The sequence below is a fragment of the Aethalodelphis obliquidens genome, unplaced genomic scaffold (assembly GCF_003676395.1).
Source record: "Aethalodelphis obliquidens isolate GAN/ISIS:26980383/991018 unplaced genomic scaffold, ASM367639v1 scaffold18, whole genome shotgun sequence".
NCBI lineage: Eukaryota > Metazoa > Chordata > Mammalia > Artiodactyla > Delphinidae > Aethalodelphis > Aethalodelphis obliquidens.
In genome coordinates this window covers 12,180,536-12,201,544 of record NW_020837962.1, presented here as the reverse complement: position 1 = coordinate 12,201,544, position 21,009 = coordinate 12,180,536, and the positions used below count along the sequence as shown (strand labels likewise).

Genomic DNA, 21,009 nt, shown 5'->3' with positions numbered 1-21,009 from the left:
CTTCCGTCTCGTGGGGCGGAGTTCGACACCACGATAGGCTGATGCAGCTTGACTGGTGTCGGCGGCGCCCAATAAGAGCGAGAAGGCGGGCCTCGGGTCGCGCGGGGCCGAGCGGGAAGGACGGCGAGGCGGCCGGGAGGCTCCGAGTGGCGGCCGACATGTTCCGGGCGCCGGAGAGTAAGGGAGACCGGGCCGGCTCCAGGTGCGGCGCGGGCGCAGCCACGGTCACGTAGGATGCGCGGGGGCGGCGGGGCGGCCGCGGTGAGCTCACAGAGCCGGGGCCTCCGGGGCCGGGTCGGGGAGGTAGGCGCGCCCGCGGGACCCGGAGGCCTGAGCGCGCCTCCCCGCGCGTCCGGTCCCAGCACGTGCTCCTTCATTGACGAGCGCGCCGGAGATGCTGGCCGAGCCGTCTGCTGCGGGGGGGGCGGGCGTGGCGGCGCTGCTGGGATTCTGGGGCCCTGCGGCGTGTGCGCGAGTGGATGGGCCTCGGGGCAAAGTCTCGTCCCGGGAGCCCTCAGCACTGCCGCAGCCCGAGAGCCAGGCGGCGCCCTCCCCCACTTTACTGACAAGGAAACAGGCGGGACAGCAAGTGATAGAAGGAGTTTCGACTGGGTTTAAACACTCAGGAACACATAGCAGCGCGCTTGCTTTCTTTTTAGCTTGTAGAGCAATGGGTATTGGGAGTCAAATAGAGTCGCCAGAGCTAGCAGTGTCCTGCCGCTGGAGGAGCCAGCTTGCGTTGTCCAGCTGGTTCTTAAGCTGCCTAAGAGTTTTCTTTATTGTGAGCCTTTTCTGTGACCCAGCCCCACAATAAAAGCAGAAGAGTGTGACGTCTGTTGAGGTAAACAGTATATAAAATTAAAGAATTGTTTCGAGTGATAAAATCCCTGTAAATTTGAGGGAGTTAGGTCAGTATTCAGTAATACTCCTACCCAAATAATGAGTCCTTATCCCACGTAACAGTGACTATTAATCACTCTCGTCTAGATCTGTGCTGATATGGGGCCAGAAGTATATCCTGGAGTGCTCAGAATGAGTCAGGTTTCTGGTGCCTGAAAGCTGCTGTTCTGCACCACCCACACCAGCTGGGCAAGGGCTGCTTCCCAGCACTTTCTCCGTTGTGTCCACTAAGTACACTCTTTGTTTACACAGCCTGGCACTGGATGCCTAGCAAACATTGGTCCAGTTAGCGAATAAGCACTGTGAGGAACGCTGATGTGAGGCTGACTTCCAAGCTGTAGGCGACAGTGCAGAGCTGGTGTTCTAAACTGATACCCACATTTCTTTGGGGCATTAGTTTTTGGAGAGGATAAGGAGAAAATTCTTCCTTTTAGGATGTTGGAGAAGGAAAACCCATCTTAATTGGATGATCGATTGGAAGCTCCTGCTTGGGATCAGTTAGCAGCTTTGTCTTAGAGGAATTGACTAGCTCGACAGGCCTTTTTACTTAGCTGTGAAGGGAATCAAGTGGTGGCTGTAAGATTACTGGGCCAGGTTTTCCTCTCTTAAAACCCTACTTTTGTTTTCTTGCTGAAGGATTATCTGGTGTTAAAGGGATTTTGAACTATAAAAGCATTATGCTTTAGCCATCATTAATCTGAGGTCTTTTAAGCTGCAGGATGTATATTTGTAAAGAATTTAATCTAGGTCTATTTTGCAGCTTCACTCCAAACCTGGCAGGTCCCCCATAGCTTTTCTGGGATACAGGAATAAGCTGTTGGAAGGGGGGTCACACGCATGGATCCCTCCAGGTGAGCGTCGATGTGGCCTCTGCTGTTTCTGTGGTCCACTTGAGCTGTGTGTATTTTCTTATCACGTGCCCCTTAGTTTCTGTTTTGTACTTGGAATGTCTTCATTGAAATGTATCCAAGGGGTACTGAAAAAGGAAGCCATAACTGGGAGGCATCCCCATGTAGTGAGGTCATCCCCAAGACGTCTGAGCTACTGGTATTCCCATCCCCCTCCTGTAATTAGGGTTGAAGTGATACCTGCACTTGATAGTGAGCCTGTGAGGGCCGCCTTGAGCCATTGTTGGAGCTTCTGTTTTTATGGAAATGTCTATTTAACTCTCAGTCCGGTTTATTCGAGACCCAGCTTGTGTGATTTGCTTGACGCTTGTGTGATTTGCTTGACTGCTGCAAGGCTGTGCGACCCTAGTGCCACCCCATAGCTTTTGTGGTGGAGACGCTTGCCACCTCTTCGCAGGAAACTTGGCCATTGTGTACGATAATCTCTCTGCTACAACATTCTTGGGCACCACTTTCCTTCCCTTCTTTTCAAAGTAAAGTAAAATAAAATTCAGAAAAGTACACAATATAATAACATATTTCCACCACCCCAAATTAACATTTGGCAGTTTCAAATAAATATTGCTTACCTCCTGTGCTGCAGTGGTTCTCTTTCCTCATGGAGACTGCAGACACAATTTGAGCCTTACCTACTCCAAAGGTGTCTTTGGAGTTCCAGTGACACTCAGTGCCTCTGTGGCATCACTCATGCAGAACATGGAAACTGCCTCTGCACAGCTCTAGCCTTCGCAGAAAGCGGGGAGCTTCTCCAGGCCCAGGACTTGCTCTTGCTTGTCTTTCCATCCACAGGGTCTGGTGCAGGCCCACCCGTGGTAGGTGCTTAGGGAACGTGCAAGTTAGAGTGAAGCAAGCGGTGGAGGCCAGGGAGAGGCGTGTATCCAGGGATGTGGAATGTGAGAGGAGAGAGTGCTGGGGAGCCTACCCCACATCTGGTCTGACAATTTGAGGGTTTGAAAGAAAAGCTGTGTTGCAAGTAAGTCAGTAAAATAGGAATTTTAATTCATGCCAGTATGAGACTTGATGTTAAGTTCAGTACAGTTCTGAGGATGGCAGATCTCAGAGACCCAAGCCTGTTGGACCTGCTTGAAAATATGCCAAGAAAAATCAGGAATGTCATTGTGTTGGGGCTGTGAGATTTATAATGGGTGTGGGAGTCGGATGGCCTCGGGTGTCCCCCACCAGAGGGCCTGACGTGAGGTCTTACTACTGCCTTTCTAATTTAAGTCTGGTTATTGGTCATTTTTTTAAAAAAGGTTTTTTCCCTTAAACCGAGTAATTTTTTTCTTTATCAAATCCTTAAGGAAATGCTAACTGCTGGACAGGCATCCCTGGCCCCTTCCTTCAAGCTGATGTGACTGAACCCATGTGGAAGGCTGGCCCACTGCGCACTCGGCTTGGGTGGCGGCTTGGGTGGTGGCGAGCAGCCTGCCTGCGGTCTCCGTCCCAGTGAGCAGGCACACTGGTGGCCCTCGGAGCAGACGAGCACTTTCTGCTGTCCTGCTTTACAGCCAGAGAGCAGAAAACTCTGTTCCCTTTAAATTACAACGAATGATCAGCTCCCTTTCTAGCTCTGTTGAGGAAACAGCATGTTAAACATCCTATTCTTCTAGTGTCTGCATCGCTTTTGTGTGGCGAGCTCCGCAGTTTCACTTTCTAAATGTCTGGGGTCACAGGCAGTCCTCTTGCTTAGGACTGGTGAAAGAGCAGGGGCCACTCAGCAGTTTAAAACTCTGCTTTAAAATACGTTTGAAAATCTAGGTGTCCTGGGACTTTCCTGGCGGTCCAGTGGTTAGGCCTCCACGCTTTCACTGCAGGCAGCACAGGTTCCATCCCTGGTGGGAGAGCTAAGATCCTGCAGTGTGGCCATAGGTTTCCTGTAAAGATGCATATGAATTCAGTGTTATGCTGCCCTGCTGAAGGAGACCGATGCTCTTGGGGTGTCAGGGAAGAGCTTTATGAAATTTTCTTAATTCTTCAGTTATTGCAATAAAAAGTGACTCAAGGTCCTGCTCATCCACTTCTGAAATACCCAGCCTCCAAGTGCATGGCAGATTCCCAAAGATCGAGACCACAGTAGATTCGGCTGGTGGTGACTGAGTGTGGGAATAGCACTGATCTCTGTGGGTGTTTAATTAAAATCCACACTTGAAGGATGCCAGTGTGTGCTGGGGTGACACTCTGCACATGTGTTGATCTAAAGTGAACAGTGGTCCAGCTGGTGTGTTCTGATCTGTCTGATGTTTAACTTGTCATTGGTGGTACCAGACCTTGGGACTGGAAATCATCAGCCTGGTGTAGATTCCCAAGACTCTCGTGGGTTAGTGGGGGTGGTGCTCCCCATGGTCTGAGCTGACACTTTCCATTAGAAATGTGAGCCACATAAGGAATTTTAAATTTTCTAGTAGCCACACTTTAAAAAGTAAAAAGATTCAGGAAAAATTAAGTTTAATAGATATTATTCAACTTAATATGTACAAAACATTATTTCAACATGTGATCAATGTAAAAGATACAATTAAAGAGATATTTTTGCCTTTTCTTCTTTGTGCTGAGTCTTCAAAGTCTGGTGTGTAATCTATACCTACAGCACATCAGAGCTCAGACCCCCATGTCCAAGTGCCCACTGGCCACAGTGGCCAGTGGCTGCCCTTTTGAGGACGCAGCTCTCTGGGTCAAGCTTACTCTGGGTAAGTGGTGCACTGCCCCGTCGTTTCTTTCTAGAGGATGTTGAGGATTATTAGGGTGTAGTCTGAGCTCTGCAGCCAGACTGTCTGCGTCTGAGTCCTGGCTCTGCTACTTCCTGTGTGGCCCTCTCTTTAGCTCACACTCATCTCTGTGAAAATCATGCCTGCCTTAGAGGGTGGCCGTGTCAGTTCTTTGGAACAGGAGCTAGCGTGTATAAACGCTGAGGGAGTGTGAGCTACAACACCCAGCACTATTGTCTGCTAATTAAAGTGACTATTAAATTCTACTGAACTGGCTCAGTTTGCCTGTTTTATGGAAACTTTAATTTTACTAATGAGAGGTCACAGGAGTAACTTCAGAGTATGCACATCTCTGGAGGTCTTGGCATAATCAAGATGTGCAGAGAAAACCTTTAAGGGAACTCAAGGGCAAGGAGGGAGGTTTGCCGGCTGGCCAACGGCCATGAGCTTGTCGTGCCACGGTGTGTAGTTTTCCCACAGATGTCTGCCCTGTCTGGCTGTGCCACAGCCCCTGGATGGTGGCGCCCGGGCCATCTGTCGGTCCCTCACACCCTGTCTGCTTGCAGGGCCATGAAGCCCCCGGGAGGAGAGCCGAGTGATCGTCCAGAAGAAGCCGCATCTCCACGCAGGCCCGACAGGATGGCATCTAATATTTTTGGATCAACTGAAGAACCTCAGAACATACCCAAAAGGACCAATCCCCCTGGTATGGGCTTTTGACTCCTTAACCCTTTGGCCTCTACCTGTTCTCTTTTGTGCTGCTCTTTTGATAAAAATTTCCCTTTCTTTATATTGATCCTTTCAGATATTTTCTGGTGCAGGTTATCCCCTGCCATCAGAGTCCTAGAGTGGAAGGAAAGTTTTATCCTGACTTGTGCTTTGTGTCCTGAAGGTGGCTCGGTCATTTTGGAACTCCCCCTCATCTGTCACCAGATACTGGCTGTGTACGGGCACTGAGGATACAAAGGCAGATGGTGGGGTTCTGGTTCCCACCACGGAGGCTCCCCAAATTGTCCCATGGACTCCTTGAGATTCTTGAAATTGCATGCAAATTGTGCATTTAGAGTAGTTTTAATCAGATTGTTAGTGGGATTGAAACTAAAAAGGGTGGCTGAGCCTGGCACACATCTGTGTGGCTCCTCACTACTTACCCACCTTCTAGTGGCTCCAGTGGGAGGGAATCTCAGAAGAGTGTTTCTCTTGGCTGATGGACGGTCCAGCTGAGCGACTGCACAGTGATAGTTACCTGAGGAGCTTTCCCCTGTCTGTATCTACGAGGGGAAGACAAGGTTTGTTCCATCCTTAAAGATCTGAGAGACCCAACACAGGAGTCAGAATTTCAGACAAGTAATGAAATCAAGCAGAACCAGAGCTGGAACTGCTCCCTACCCCACCCCAATTCTGGGTACAAATATTGCTTGACAGACCTAGAGGACACACAAAGCAATAGATTCAAAAGCTAGTTTTTTGGTTGGTTGGTTGTTTTCAGTGTTTGGGGTGGGGGGTAAGGAGGGGTGGAGGTTAGTGGTACCTTTGGATTTAGTTATAGCAGAGAAGCAGGTGGTTCTTGCTGAGTAACATTCTCCCCTACCCAGTTTGTGGGGGTGCAGGGCCAGGAGTGCTCAGCCCTGCTCATCCTTTGTACCAACGATGTGATGCGGCAGATAGACTCAGACTGGAGGCACTGGAGGTGGGTGCACCAGCAGCCGTGGCTCTGGCTCGGCACCATGCGCGGCTGCAGCTGTCTCTGGGGCTTCGGGTTCTCTAGACAGTGTGGCAGCGTGGGGCGGCGCTGCTTTGCCAGGCCCTCGGAATCTCATGCTCCCCCGCCCATCTCGTGCCCTGTGGGCAGCCTGGGCCCCTCCTGACTGGAGAGTTAGAAAACCCCTACGTTGTGCACAGTCGCAAGGTATCATGACAGCGACAGGACGCCCTGTGCCAAAATGTCTGCTTCTCATGGTCCTGTTGTTTGGGGTTTGTTTTCTGTCCTGCCAAGTGCTCTGTGCTGATAGTTGAGCATTTAACAAACGCCGGAGTCCCCCCTCTGCCTCCTCCTGTCACCCAAGAACTCTTTCTAACTGATGAATTAAATTACATTTAAAAAAAAAAGAGGAAGGAGGGAAGCAAGGAAAGAAGGAAGAAAATCACCTGTGATGAATTTCAAGGGCAGCCCAGAAGGGAACCTGCTGGTATGTCCAGCCCCGCAGACTCGACCCCGCAGACTCCGGGGAGGGCCTAATGGAGCACGTTCGGAGCAAGGGACTTGCCACTGGCCGTCACTGGAAGTTAACCCAGGCTGGTCGGGTGCCGTGTTTCATCTATGCTTCTGGTTTAGACCTCCTCCTGACAGTGGTGATTGATACGGGTGGGTCATTTGGTGTTTTTCAGGGGCTGTGCTGGGTGCCGGTCTTCTCCACAGCTTGGGGGATAGGTGGCGTTACCCCCTTTACAGAGGAGGAAGCTGAGGCTCGGGGTTCACTGGCCTGCCTGAGTCCACAGCTCGCTGGGGTGGCAGAACTAGCCTTTGGATGCAGGTTTTCCTGACTCCAAAGCCCGTGCTCCCAACTTCCCTCCTGAATATATCAATTGGGGTAAATTTCCTGAAATGGAATTGCTGGGTCAGTTTAAAATGATGGTTCTAGGGCTTCCCTGGTGGCGCAGTGGTTAAGAATCTGCCTGCCGGTGGAGGGGACACAGATTTGATCCCTGGCCCTGGAAGATCCCACATGCCGCAGAGCAACTAAGCCCATGTGTCACAACTACTGAGCCTGCGCTCTAGAGCCCGCGAGCCACAACTACTGAGCCCTCGTGCCACAACTACTAAAGCCTGCGCACCTAGAGCCCGTACTCTACAACAAGAGAAGCCACCGCAATGAGAAGCCCACGCACCGCAACGAAGAGTAGCCCCCGCTCACCGCAGCGAGAGAAAGCCCGCGTGCAGCAACGAAGACCCAACACAGCCAAAAATAAATAATCATAATATAAATAAATAAAATGCTGGTGCTTCCACTGGTCTTCAGACGTGTGCTCCAGGATGTCTGTAGCGCTTGCTCCCCACGCAAGGCGCTGTGCCTTGTGATTTGGTTCTTTAAAAAGCATATCTTGAATTTATTTTTCTTCAATTATGAGTGAATTGAGCATCTTTTCCACCTTCATAGCCGAATTCATCTTTCAGGTAAAATGTTGAATAATAGATGTGCAGTGTGTCTGTTATTTTACTTTTCATAAAATTCAAAAACAGAACTGTGTTGTTTAGGGTTGGACATATACATGGTAAAACTAGAAGAAGTTTGTAGTTTCCAGAAAATTCGGACACAGAACCACACAGGTTTTTGGGAGTTGATAACATTCTGTAAGACGCGTGATTGTCTGTGATCGTTACTTGGGTGTTTGCTTTATTTATATCTTAGGTACTTATCTGTGTCATGTTTCATAGTTTTTAAAATGTTTTTAAATGAGCAGTGCCTTTAACCAAAAACTTGAAATTGAGTTACTTTTATTTTTATCTTGCATTTTAAAATAAGCTGAATGCGATCTTAGAAAGAATTTACTTAAGCATGACCAGCAACAGCGTGGTAACAAGCAGCGAGGGGTGACCTCGGGCAGCAGCTCTTCTCCACTTTGTAGTCCAAACATTTCTTCTGCTGACGACACCCTGTTTGTAACAGCAGCCCAGCAGCATGACTGGGAGCTTCCTCTCCACGCTCTGCTCTGCCCACTCCACGTGTCGACTCACTTATCTCACCAATGACCCCAGCCAGGTGCTGTCACACAGTTGGTTAGCGGCTGAGCAGGATCCCGCCTGGCACTGGGTCCTGACCCCATGCTGTGCCGCCTGCCCCAGCCCGAGGGCTGCGGGTCGCTGGGAGGCTGTGGCTTTGGCTGGAAGGCTTGTGATCGGCCTCAAACGACACGAATGTGTGCATCTTCCTGCAGTCAGTCCCACCCATTCTCTAAGCTTCTCCTGGCCCAGAAAAGCTTCCAGGGCCAGGTTCCCGTCCTTGTGGAGCTGTGCTTTGTGTCCCCCAGACAACCAACCGGCGTCCCGAAAGGCTGGTCAAGTCTGAAGGCTTGCGAGGGGACAAGCGCCCCATGGAGCCTCCTCCTCCTTGGAGCTCCATGCTCCTCTGACGGTGCACTGTCCCGTGTTCTAACAGTATGGGTTATTACAGCCAAGAAGTGCCTGTTTAAAATTGAATTTCCTGGAGACAGTCAACAAAGATCACAACTATAAAAATGAATATGTTTAGCAGTCCTAAGCCCCTGTACCACAGCCACCCCATTTCCTGAGCAGACACATGGCCCCCAGAGGGGAGCACTTAGCAGGGAGGAAAGTGGAGTAACCAATGCCCTTTATTCACATACAGGTGGATAAGAATACCCTTCCTTTTACAGTAAGACGCTGTGTGCTGTCTAGATCGTTTTGTGCCTTTTTCACTGAACAGTGTCCAAGGGAAGCTTCTTTAGCAAATGCTCACTGAGCATTTACGTCCCCAGTGTTGTCGTAAGCATTTGACACACAAGCGACAGTGAGTCACTGAATCCCCTCACAGCGCCGTGAGGAAGGGCCTTGTACCACCGCCGTTCAAAGGGTGAGGAATGTGGGGCGCAGAGGGGCCGAGCAACTTGTGTCTGGTCTCATAGCCATTTGTGGATGCACCTTTCTTCTGTAAGATTATAAATCTTAGTGGGCGCTTGGTGGAAGGGGGGCGCTGGTTGCTGAGTGCAGAGGGGGATGGGCTGGTGGCATGTGCTAGCATCTTCCTGTTTAACGTCAGCATTTACTTCTCATGTCCATGCCTTAGCCATCAGCTTATAAGAACTTACATCTGAGGGCTTCCCTGGTGATGCAGTGGTTGAGAGTCCACCTGCCGATGCAGGGGACACGGGTTCGTGCCCTAGTCCGGAAAGATCCCACATGCCGCGGAGCGGCTAGGCCCGTGAGCCATGGCTGCTGAGCCTGTGCGTCCGCAGCCTGTGCTCCGCAACGGGAGAGACCACAACAGTGAGAGGCCCGCGTACCGCAAAAAAAAAAAGAACTTACATCTGAGATGCATATTTTCATTGTAGCTCATCAAATCATTTCTGTTTGGCAGCAAAGATGTTAAATGTCTGTAATTCAGTGACACATCTAGTTGTCACTGGAAGCTCCAGACAGATTGAGGTGAGGAGAGTAGTCATTCTCAGTAAATGTTGTTTTCCAGATTACAGGTTTGCCTTGAATAGGGCATGTTATTAATTCAATTCTGTCTGTCTGACCTCAAAATTTAGCGGATGTTTGCTTTTTTTTTTTTTTTGTGGTACCTGGGCCTCTCACTGCTGTGGCCTCTCCCGCTGCGGAGCACAGGCTCCGGACGCGCAGGCCCAGCGGCCATGGCTCACGGACCTAGCCCGCTCTGCAGCATGTGGGATCTTCCCGGACCGGGGCATGAACCCATGCCCCCTGCATCGGCAGGCGGACTCTCAACCACTGCGCCACCAGGGAAGCCCCAGGTGTTTGCTTTTAATCTATGAAAGAACTTTTCATGGCTTTAATGTAGAAGATTCTTCAGCAGGAAAACATGAAAAGTTCAGGGTTAAGGAAATTCTAGAGGGGAAAATGCTGTTTTATGCCATCTTACCGTCTCACTCCTAGCGGCAAGCCCGGGACAGCTCAGTAATCGTGAGGAAGGCCCCAGCTGGCCCCCAGAAAGGGGCTGGGTTTGACATGGGTCTTTAGGGATGCTCGTCAACCTGATCACCCCACCCTTCTTGGCCTGAATTCAGGACTGGCACTGCGGTGAGAGGAGGTCTCTGAAGTCACGAGTGTGGAGGGTGGGTGGGGTGGATGTTCCGGGTTGCTAACCATCCTGATTTTTTCTTCAGGGGGGAAAGGAAGTGGTATATTTGACGAATCCATGCCTGTGCAGACTCGACAGCGTCTGAACCCCCCTGGTGGGAAGACCAGTGACATTTTTGGCTCCCCGGTCGCTGCTACTTCACCCATGGCACACCCAAACAAACCCAAGGTATGGACTGCATACAGATAGCAGACATGAGAGTAAGAAAAGCAAAACTTGAGCCAGGTACTCTTAAAAAGGCTCTGAGGAAGGTGTGACATGTTATTAGGAAGAGACAAGATGGGTGACAGTGCTTTTCCTGGCTGTAGTCATTAGTCACCAAGTTTCAGAGCTCTCCTGAGTCATCAGAGGAATGTATTCCAGCCTCGTGATGACTCAAGCCTTGGGGGTCGCTGGTGGTGGGGGCAGCCCACTGCAGGTAGGCCACTGCCCTTCTCTGCACATCATGGATGGATGCTGAGGATATTTGTAATACTGAATGTAAAACAGGGGAGTTCACCTCATAAACATTCCACTATTTTTAGTGGTCATCAATCAATAAGTACAGTAACTGCATCGGATTAAAATTTACCAAATACTTAGAATTTATGGGTTCCTGATAATTTTGTTTTTTTTTTGCGGTACGCGGGTCTCTCACTGTTGTGGCCTCTCCCGTTGTGGAGCACAGGCTGCGGACGCACAGGCTCAGCAGCCATGGCTCACGGGCCCAGCCACTCCACAGCATGTGGGATCTTCCCGGACCGGAGCACGAACCCGTGTCCCCTGCATCGGCAGGCGGACTCTCAACCACTGTGCCACCAGGGAAGCCCCATGGACCATCTTTGAATTCTTATCAAAACAACCAAGCCTCAGTCAGACCAATCCTCATATCAGTCAACACCACAGGGATTTAGTCAGAGTAATACAAGATATAGGAAACTACATGGAGTCAATAGGGGGAGATCTTAGTAATTTTTAAAAAGACTGAGGATTGCAATCCCTATCAAAGTTCCAACAGTGGTGTGGTTTGGTTTTTTGGTTTGTTTTTGTTTGTGGTGTTTTGTTTGTTTGTTTTTTAAAAAAATGGAAAGACCTATCCTAAAATTCATATGGAATCTCAAGGGACCCTGAATGGCCAAACAATCTTGAAAATGAAGTACAAGATTGGAGGGTCACACTTCCCAATTTCAAAGCTTACTACAAAACTACATGAATCAAAACAGCATGGTGCTGGCATGTAGACCAACAGAATAGAATTGAGAGCTGAGAAATAACTCACATCTGTGGTTCATTAATATTTCCACAAGAGTGCCAAGATCATTCGTGAGGGGAGAGCGGTCTCTCCAACAAATGGTGCTGGGAAATTGAATGTGCACATGAGAAGAATGAAGGTGGACCCTTACCTTACACCATGTACAAAAATGAACTCAAAATATAGGGACAGATATTCTTGGATTCGGCAGTGGTTTCTTAAATGTGACACCAAAAACAGGCAACAAAATTTAAATAAATAAGTTGAACTTCCTTAAAATTAAAAACTTTTGTGCATCAAAAGGTACTACCAAGAGAATGAAAAGGCAGCTCACAGAATGGGAGAAAGTATTTGCACATCACATATCTGACAAAGATTTGCTATCTAGCCAGAATATGTAAAAAACCCTTACAATTCAGCAACAAAAAGACAACCACATTCAAAAATGGGCAGAGGCAAGGGGGAGGGATGGCATGGGAGTTTGGGGTTAGCAGATGCAAACTATTATATATAGAATGGATAAACAAGATCCTCCTACTGTATAGCACAGGGAACTATATTCAGTATCCTGTGATAAACCATAATGGAAAAGAATATGAAAAAGAATGTATATGTATAACTGAATCACTGTGCTGTACAGCAGAAATTAACACGACATTGTAAATCAACTATACTTGAATAAAATAAATTTTTTTAAAATAAAAATTTCAGAACCAGAAAAAAGGAGGCAAAGCATTTGAATAGACATTTCTCCAAAGAAGACATACAAATGGTCAATCAACATATGAAAAGATGCTGACCATCCTTAGTGGGGAAATGCCAATCAAAATCACAATGAGATACCACTTAACACCCGCTAGGATGGCTATTATCAGAAAAAACAGAAAATAAGAAATGGTGAGGATGTGGAGAAATTGGAACCCTCATACACTGCTCTTGGGAATGTATAATGGTTCAGTCACTGGAAAACAGTTTGGCCATTTCTGAAGAAGTTAAACATAGAATTTATCATATGATGCAGCAGTTTTACTCTTAGATATATACCCCCAATTGTGCAAACAAGAACTCAAACAGATACTTGTACATTTAATTTTAATAGCATTATTCACAATAACAAGAGTGGAAACAACCCAAGTGTCCATCGGCAGTTGAATGGGTGAACAGAATGTGCTGTGCTGTACACATGTGGTGTTATATTATTCAGCCCTAAAGAGGAATTAAGTTCTGACACAGTGCAACACGGATGACTGTGAGAACATGTGCTGAGTTTAAACTTGACTACGTGTTAAGACATTTAAGGAGTCGTTAATATTTGCAGTGGCGAGAGAGTTTTTTAGGACATTTTAAAGAGCCACATCTTGAAATATTTATGGATAAATGAAATATGGGATTTGCTTTCAAATAATCCCACTAAGGGGTGGAGGGCTGGAAGTTGGGAGGCATGTGTGGCTGAGACCAGAATGGAGGCGAGCAAGCTGATGTCACTTGCTGTAGAGCAGGTTACCTGGGGGCTCACGGGGCTCTTCTCTCTGCTTTGTTTATGGTTAAAATTGTCCAAATAAAAACTTTTTAAAGGTAAAAATAGACCCAGGTCATCCACGCCTTTCCCATCGTCTGCCTGCGCGAGGTAGGAGGTGTCCGAGTGGCGGATTGACCTGGGTGTGCCTCGTTACAGGACCACGTGTTCCTGTGTGAGGGAGAGGACACACTGGACCTTAGAGGTGAGCTTATTTTCTGTCCCTTCCCTGGGGCCCACGCTTTGCAGAGGCCACTGGTGGGTGGGGAGGGAAAACCTGGTGCCCCCACAGCCTGCTGGTGAAGACAGCAGAGTTGTGATTGCGGGAGGGTTTTGTGTTGGAAGGAGGCAGGGGAAATGGGCTCAGTTACTTCTGGTGACAGCATTCCCACTTTTCTGCACCTCCTGTCAGTGCTGGTCAGCCTGGGCCTAAGGCCAAGGCGTCCTCTTCTAGAAGCTCATCTCATGTAGTGAAGGGCAAGGGTCCAAAGCCTTCAATGAACTTGTGACCAAGGGCAGCGCTTTCAGACCTGGCAGAAGAGAGGGCGTGAAGGAGGGGAAGACGGGGGCGGGGAGGGGGGCGGTGAGGAGGAGCAGTGCGGGGCTGTGGTAGGGGCGGGGCTCCCCCCTGATGGATCGCTCCGCAGTGAGCCACCCCACTCGTGGGCTTGGGTGTCAGGCCTAGTCAGTCCCCCATTGTCCTCTGAGCTGACTGCAGGCACTGATTTCTGCCTTCGGGTCACCATTTCCCTTTGTCGATTAGGAAGAGATGGGAATTTGTTCATTCAGAAAGTCCAGAGTAACCTTGCCTTGCCTTGCTGGGCCCCTCACTTAAGACGAGCTCACTTTGAGGATGTTTCCTTTTCATACTTGAGGTGGGATGGAGGGGAGGGGAGTCCAGCAAGCAGTGTGGAGATAACCCCTCAAGGATTTTTCCAAGCATGTTTCAGTACAAGCCTGGCTTCAGCCCAGCCCTGGGGCAGGCAGAACCTGCTCTGCTTTCACATTTCCCTGGACGGCATGCCCTTGCCCGTTGGGTGGCAGGCAGCCTCTAACAGGACGCTGTGCTGACTTTGTCCCGCAGCCACAGCCAGCGCCTCCCCCAGACAAGAGCCGGGTGAGCCAGGTGGCCCGAGAGAAGCAGCCCGCGCCCAGGAGCCTGCGCCCACCGTTGACAGCCATGAGCCCAGGCTGGGCCCGAGGCCTCGCTCCCACAACAAAGTCCTGAACCCGCCTGGAGGCAAGTCCAGCATCTCCTTCTACTAAGATGCTGCTGCGTCCCCCATAGCCAGACAAGAAACTCGAGAGATAGGATTTCAAAATTATAGTTTCTTTAGCCTGAAGGAGCGGGGTGGGGAGAGGGTCTGTTGGGTGGACACCTGAAGCTGCTGCTCCGGCTCCACTGCCATCACGAGAAGCCGGAGACCTCGCCTCCCAGAAACCAAGGGAGGAAACGTGATCCCTGGTGTGAGAGGAGCTCTCGGGTGGGTGGGCAGGGAGGTGGTGCCAGGCAGGTGCGCCTGAGGTGTGGGGTCTTCACGTCCTTGGTGTGTTGGCTAATTGGGTATCTAGGAGTCACTAACACAGTAGCAGAGTTTAAAGCCTTTGAGAGAAATCCAGAAACCACGTGTCCGTTACTGTGGGATAGAAGAGCAAGACACGCTGAAACCCTAGTGGGGTGGGGAGGGTGGGTATCTGGATAGACCCCTCAGATCCTCATGCTGTTTACCCTTCATGGACACGGTCTCTGTTTCTGGGACTTCGGCCCCAGTGTTTTTCACTTCAATTCCACAGATTTTCTTGAAACATCTTCATTGCTTTTCCTCAGCAGCTGTCAACAAAAAACCAAAATGTTGTTCTCAGTCTGATGCTTTATGGAAAGATTTTGTACCCTGATCTCCCAAGGTGCCCCGCTTCTGCCCTCTCAATCCTTGGCCAGATCTTATGTAGAAATCTCTCCCTTTCATCCACGAGAGACTGGTTTTGGGCTCTTTACAGGCAGTTTTGCTTGTGAATTGTTCCTTTTTTCCTCATCAGCCTTAAGTCTAGGCCTTTGCACCTCACCAATGATGTGGACAGTTCCCTTCACCAGCAACACTTCCTATCTACAAGGCCACTAACTTCTATAGGACTTTGAAACTACCCAGATATATCCAGGTAATGGGATTATTTAACTCCTTCATGTGTCTTCATTTATATTCCTGCTGACAGTGGGAAGAAGAGATGCTTGAGAACCGTGGGTTCTTAGGTTTGGGTTCTGTCATAATAGCTCAAGACCTGTTCTCAAGTACCAGCTTTACATCAGTAACTGTTGACTCTGGTCTGTTTCTGACACCTTTCTAGAAAAAGTCTGTTGCTCAGGTACACCAAAGAGGAAGGAAAGTGTTCTTAGGCCACCCTTTATAAAGCTTTGCAGAACCTCTGGATCATATTCACAGTTTCCAGACGAGTCTTAGAGACCTTAGGCCAAGAGATTAAATAGTTTGGCAGTAAAGTCTCAACTGGCCCATTCCATGGTATTTGCCAGCAAAGATAATGGGCTGGCAAGAATCGTGGTGCTGTAATCTGTCAGGTGGAAGTTTCTCCCATTGAGCCTCTAAAGGGCTACGGTGTCGGTTCCTGTACTGCAGTCACATGGGACCAACAGTCTGGGTTGGAGCTACTGGTACGAGTGCCTACAAAGCTAATGCAGGTGCTAAAAATGTCTTCATCGTTAAAATGTAGTCACACTTCTAGTGGCCTGGACGCTCAAGTGCCTGCAGGAGCTCCCTGCCAAGCTCCACATCCTCCACGGGCGCTGGGGGGGTTCACACAGTGCTTTGCCAAGCAAAGACACTTTGCTTTTCTGTCCCCCTGCTGACTTTGGAGCCAAGAAACACTGATTCTATGTGACTCTCAAGTCTTCCTATCTCCTCCATCCTTCAGATGGTCATTTATAGGAAAGTTGTCTGGAATTCATTTTTTTCCACATTAAAAAATGTCATAAATGGTGGTTAGCTTTTAAGCTCAAACACACTAACTTATTTAACTTACAATAAGATGTTCCAAAGGTAGAAATGAACTGCTATTTATAACTTTTTTTTTAATATACAAGAAAATGATTTATGAATTCCAAATTGGATTGCCAAGAAGACCCTGACATGCTGCTGGCCCTCGGGGCTTCAGTCTCACCGTCAGTTATATGAGGGGAAGAGCTTTCTAGATCTGTCCCCTGGCAGGGACTTCCGGAGCAGAGCTGGGGTTAGAGGCCTGGGGGAAGGAGGAAAACAACTAGAGCAGAGCCTCTGGGCAGCAGTGACCACATCACCTTATTTTTGTTCCCATCTTCCCTCTTCCTTTCCCTCCTTGGGGCCGTGGGCATGGATTTAGAGAGCCCCGAGCAGTCTGGTCACTGGGAGGAGCAGCAGAAAAGTTTTTGCTCGTTTGAACCTGATGGGGGAGGCCACTTGGAAAATGCTCTGTACATTGGGGACTGCCTGTATTTGGAAGCTTCATTAACTCTTAGAATCCTTTTCTCAACCTCCAAGCTGCATTGAGAAATTACTCATCTGTATTTTTATTAAGCCTTAAAACTTTATGTGCATTTGGTGCCAACTTTTTGTAAAGCTGTATCAAAAACAACAAACCTGTGCTCACATCTCGATGTAACTTTGAGAGGAGCATTCTGTTATTTTTACAAGGGAGGAGTGGGTGTAGCCGTTGAATTAAACTTAGCAGTCACGTACTCAGTCTTTGCCTATTGGTTGTGTGCACAGTGTGTGTGCATGCGGGTGGGTGGGTGGACATGTTCACGTGTTTCCTCCACGTCCATTCTCCAGAGTGCCTGAACTCTGCTCCTTCCCTTACAGCTTTTCATTGGTTGATGGGGTTTGCCTTTTTTTTTTTAAAACTAGAAGATGCCAAAATTAATCTTCTCAAAGTTTATGGATTTAAGGTTTTTTCATTTGAAAACCAAAGACTTGGCTTTGAATAGAATGGACAGGAATGTGGCAGTGTTCTTTTAGTTTACGTAAATTGAAGGTAATAATTCTTTTTTCACTTAACACCACTTGTTTTCCTGAAGAATTTGCCTCTGAGTTGACTTTGAAACTTCCACGAAAGCCTGACAGTGAGTAGATGAAATGCTGAGCTATTAGAATCTGCCTATAGATTCAGGTCCTGTAGAGAAAGCATAGATTTTTCTTCTTTCTTATATATTAGCTATTTTCATATGTCCTACAAGCAAACTTAATATCTTTATGTGTGTTAAGTGGACTCAGGGTGATGGAGCTTCTCAGACTGCCTGCCTGGAGAGCTCCACTAGAGGAGGCTTCCTTCTAGAAGACTGCTGCATCAGGGCCAACTAACTGGACAGCACTTCAGAAGGAAACCCAGCATGGGTGACCTGACACTGTCTTCACTTGTTCATCTGAGAGCATGTTCCCAGAACTGGGCTAGGCACTGGCACCAGTACATCACCTATTTGTAGCAGCTGCTCCAGCTGCAGGCAAGCACTGAGGTTTTGGAGTGTCACAGCCTGTTTGTCTCCAGAGGTCAGGCAGTGGCTGAGTCAGAGGAGCAAGGTGGGCTCCCCTGCATTATGGTGAAGAAGTGGAAGACATCTAAGGGTTCCCTCTTCAGGGCCTGTGCCTTGTCCAGAAATACACGGCTCTTTGGACAGAGCATAACTTGTTCTAACATCTTTGTGAGTTGAACCCTGCAAGGATGTCTACACCTCCTCCTATATTATCCCGTTTGTTTCTTCTGAACTCGTTATATTCTTAATCCTTAGCGTTCTTGGAGCTCATGAATGAAATCTTCCTGTTGTGTGTGTGACTACAAAGTGCTATCTAAACTTGAACTTAGGAAGAAATGAGGGGGACATTACAGGGACCTAGGTGAGTTTTTAGCAGGCATTAGGGGAGGATACTTCGAAGTTAAAGTATTGATAGAACTTTTGAAACCTGTGTGCCCAAATTACATTTTAGGGTCTTGTAATGAGAAAGAGAAAAAGTTGAATAGCGAATTATCTTTACAAATTGTAAAGGAAGCAAGTTCTAATTCAGTTAGCTTGAGCTCTCAAGAGTGTACTAGTGTTCTTCAGTAAGCATCAAGAATTATCCAGCATATCATTTTGTTAAAACTCCTTTTTCTTTAACCAGTTCCAAGTAACAAATCTGCCCATACATGTTAGTGGTAAAAACTAATAAAGTTGATGACAAGTCAGTTGGCCTCTGACTGTGGTAGTGGTGGCTGGCTTACTGTATTCGCTATTTTAGGAATTGAAAAGGGGCCATATTTCTTGGAACGGCTTAGAGCAGAAGTCAGAAACATTCCCCAAAACATTCACCAGCTTTCTCTGTAACTTGCTTACCAGAAGAAATTATATATTTCATGTTTGTCCTGGCTTATTTTGAGAATATAAAACAAGTCTATATTGCATGCTTACTATTTGCTAGAGATTGTACTAAGCCTCTTTTGTGATCTTCATAGCACTCCTAGTAGGTTGGTAATGGTTTTAGGCTCAGTTTTACAGTTAGCTAGGATCAAAACCCAGGCAGTCTGAATGTGAGACTGAAACCTCAGATCGTCTCTTAGTGGGGTGGATGAGCATCCATACAGCACAGTACATTGCAAGGGGAAAATTGTGCAACAGTATTTAGGGCATCACCTGCAGGAACGTTCATTGGTGCAATCAGGTTAGGATGAACTCCCCTTGAAGCATCGCATCAGGTAAAAGGCAGGGGTAAGAGCATTTCTGTTAACACTAAGCTGTCACTCATGGGTTTATGATCAGGATTCATGCCACCTGTGTGGCCCCCAAAGCTGAAAGTGTAAGTCTTAGATTCATGGTGTCCTCAAGATACCAGAGAAAGAAAATGCAAATCAACTGGCTAAAAGTGGAAGAAATAAGGGCCTACCAAAACTGGTAGAATATAAGAAAGTCAAACAGGACAAATGGAAATTAAAAATATAACTGTTGAGGGACTTCCCTAGCAGTCCGGTGGTTAGGACTCTGCGCTTCCACTGCAGGGGGTGCAGGTTCCATCCCTGGTCAGGGAACTAAGATCCCACATGCCGCGGGGAGAGGCCAAAAAAAAAAAAAAAGTTGAAATAAAAAACTCAGCGTAGAGGTTAGACTACACATAGCTGAAGTGAAACTGGTAAATTTGAAGAAGTTACGCAACATCAGGACACAGAAGTGGACCAAGTGAGAGTTTGTTACTGGATTTTAGGATGAGACGGGCAACTTGCATTTAATTGGAATCCCAGGAGGGACCATGGAAAGCACAGCCGCTCTGAAGGGAGCTCTGAGTACCTACTGTGTAGGAGTACATACTGCTGTGCAGTGAGGCTACAAAGGCAAGTCACATTTAACCAGGTCAGTATCGCGGTCAACTCCGGAAGGGAGGGAGGGGCGCACAAAGATAACGGCCATTTCTTTGGAGGGTAGGGTGGGCACACGGACGCTCGCTTAAGTCTAAACCGTACGAAGTCATTTGTATATACTTAGGACATAACGTTGTCACTTTGTAGAAGTCCACGCCTGCGTCGTGGGAGCTGGCAGACAGCTGCTCTGATGAGCCTGACCGGAAGTGCTCCCAGCCCCGCTCGGCCGAGCTTCTGGCGCGGGGACTGGCTTCTTCCTACGTTAGGACCCCTGCGACCTCTAGCGGCGTGACGCCGCGGGGCTCCGGCTGGACGGGCGGGCACCGCCCCCGCTGTCTAGGGGGCGGGACTTCCGGGCGGCGGGACTTCCGGCCGCTGAGCGACGGGCGCAGCATCAGCATCAGTATCAGCTGGCGGCGGCTGAGGCGACAGCGGCTGCGGCGCAGGCAACGGGCCGCGGCCTGCGGACTACGGGCAGCCGGAGCGGGCGGGCGCGCCGGCGGACAGCAGGCCGCGCTGGCGGCGGCGGTGGCCGCGATGATGGAGATCCAGATGGACGAGGGCGGCGGCGTGGTCGTGTACCAGGACGACTACTGCTCTGGCTCGGTGATGTCGGAGCGGGTGTCGGGCCTGGCGGGCTCCATCTACCGCGAGTTCGAGCGCCTCATCCACTGCTACGACGAGGAGGTCGTCAAGGAGCTGATGCCACTCGTGGTCAACGTGCTCGAGAATCTGGACTCGGTGCTCAGCGAGAACCAGGAGCACGAGGTGGAGCTGGAGCTGCTGCGCGAGGACAACGAGCAGCTGCTCACCCAGTACGAGCGGGAGAAGGCGCTGCGCAAGCAGGCCGAGGAGGTGCGTGGGCCGGGAGGCGCCGGGGCCCCTCCCGGGGACCCCAGTCCTTCCCGGCCCGGGGACCCCGCCCTTAGCCCCCGCCCTGCCCGGGCCCCAGCTCACGCCCCGCCCATCCCACCAACGCCCCCGACGCCGAGCCCGGCCCAGGGGCTGATGCCTGGCTCCCACATCCTCCTGGCCTGCTGCTCCAGCCAGGAACCCTAGCCCTGAACCACCTGGCGTCACTGGGGGACCTTGCATCCTAAACTGCCTCAGGCCTCCGTCTCCCCTCCATACCCACTTCTCATTGCAGACGCCAGTTCTTTTTGCTTTTGTGTGTGTTTTTCCGCAAACGTGTCCTAGACCCCAGTTACAACTTCTGGTTGCTGCAATTTTAATTTTAATTTTAAACCCTTCCAGAAAGGGGATTTCTGATCTTCTTATGGTTCTGCAGCCAGAAGAGGTGTTGTCAGATCTTTGCCTTATCCCTAATCCAATGTTTTGACGGTCTGTGACATGGGTGAATTTGGTGATTGAGGTAAACACATTACCAAAGCCACAGTTAGGCTGCTCCTCTGGCACCAGGTGAAAGACTCCAGGTTTCCGGAGGTGATTTCTTTGCCCTGTGGTTCCCTCCGTTGGGAATATTGTTAGCTTATGTGGACAATGCTGAGAAATTCCACTGTGGCTTCTGAGGAGTTAAAAG

The 21,009-nt window shown here is 49.1% G+C and overlaps 2 protein-coding genes and 1 long non-coding RNA gene across 7 annotated transcripts in view; all 3 read left to right on the top strand.

Moving 5' to 3' along the window:
* Window positions 1–86: 86 nt before the first annotated feature.
* JPT2 (Jupiter microtubule associated homolog 2) lies at window positions 87–18,305 on the top strand. Of its 3 annotated transcripts, none has more exons than XM_027117871.1 (5): window positions 87–202; window positions 5,080–5,219; window positions 10,379–10,521; window positions 13,260–13,305; window positions 14,185–18,305. In XM_027117871.1, exons 1-5 carry the CDS (start codon window positions 159–161, stop codon window positions 14,364–14,366), a joined length of 555 nt encoding a protein of 184 aa, XP_026973672.1. In that variant the 5' UTR covers window positions 87–158; the 3' UTR covers window positions 14,367–18,305. The 3 variants fall into 3 exon arrangements, with proteins under 3 accessions (XP_026973672.1, XP_026973670.1, XP_026973673.1); XM_027117869.1 differs by having other exon boundaries at window positions 98–229; XM_027117872.1 differs by lacking the exon at window positions 87–202 and adding an exon at window positions 257–1,751.
* Window positions 1,759–4,346, top strand: LOC113626363 (uncharacterized). The gene is made up of 2 exons (XR_003435124.1): window positions 1,759–2,781; window positions 3,110–4,346. It is a non-coding gene; the product is annotated as an uncharacterized LOC113626363 (long non-coding RNA).
* Window positions 18,306–19,324: 1,019 nt separating the features above from the next.
* The window catches only part of MAPK8IP3 (mitogen-activated protein kinase 8 interacting protein 3), a 47,682-nt gene continuing 45,997 nt past the window's right edge, over window positions 19,325–21,009 (top strand). The window contains exons 1-2 of one of the 3 annotated variants that reach the window (XM_027117852.1): window positions 19,325–19,461; window positions 19,617–20,324. In XM_027117852.1, coding sequence (XP_026973653.1) covers window positions 20,007–20,324 — 318 coding nt within the window. In that variant the 5' untranslated portion in view covers window positions 19,325–19,461; window positions 19,617–20,006. Of the gene's footprint in view, window positions 19,462–19,616; window positions 20,325–21,009 lie in introns of those variants that run through there. The other 2 variants (XM_027117849.1, XM_027117851.1) reach the window with 2 other exon arrangements.

Excerpts from the sequence above, each read along its gene's own strand:
- JPT2 (XM_027117869.1), top strand. The coding sequence starts at position 159 with ATGTTCCGGGCGCCGGAGAGTAAGGGAGACCGGGCCGGCTCCAGGTGC. Across the intron at positions 230-5,079 it reads GCGGGCGCAGCCACGGTCAC|GGCCATGAAGCCCCCGGGAG; the intron begins GTAGGATGCGCG and ends GTCTGCTTGCAG. Across the intron at positions 13,306-14,184 it reads GGACACACTGGACCTTAGAG|CCACAGCCAGCGCCTCCCCC; the intron begins GTGAGCTTATTT and ends TTTGTCCCGCAG.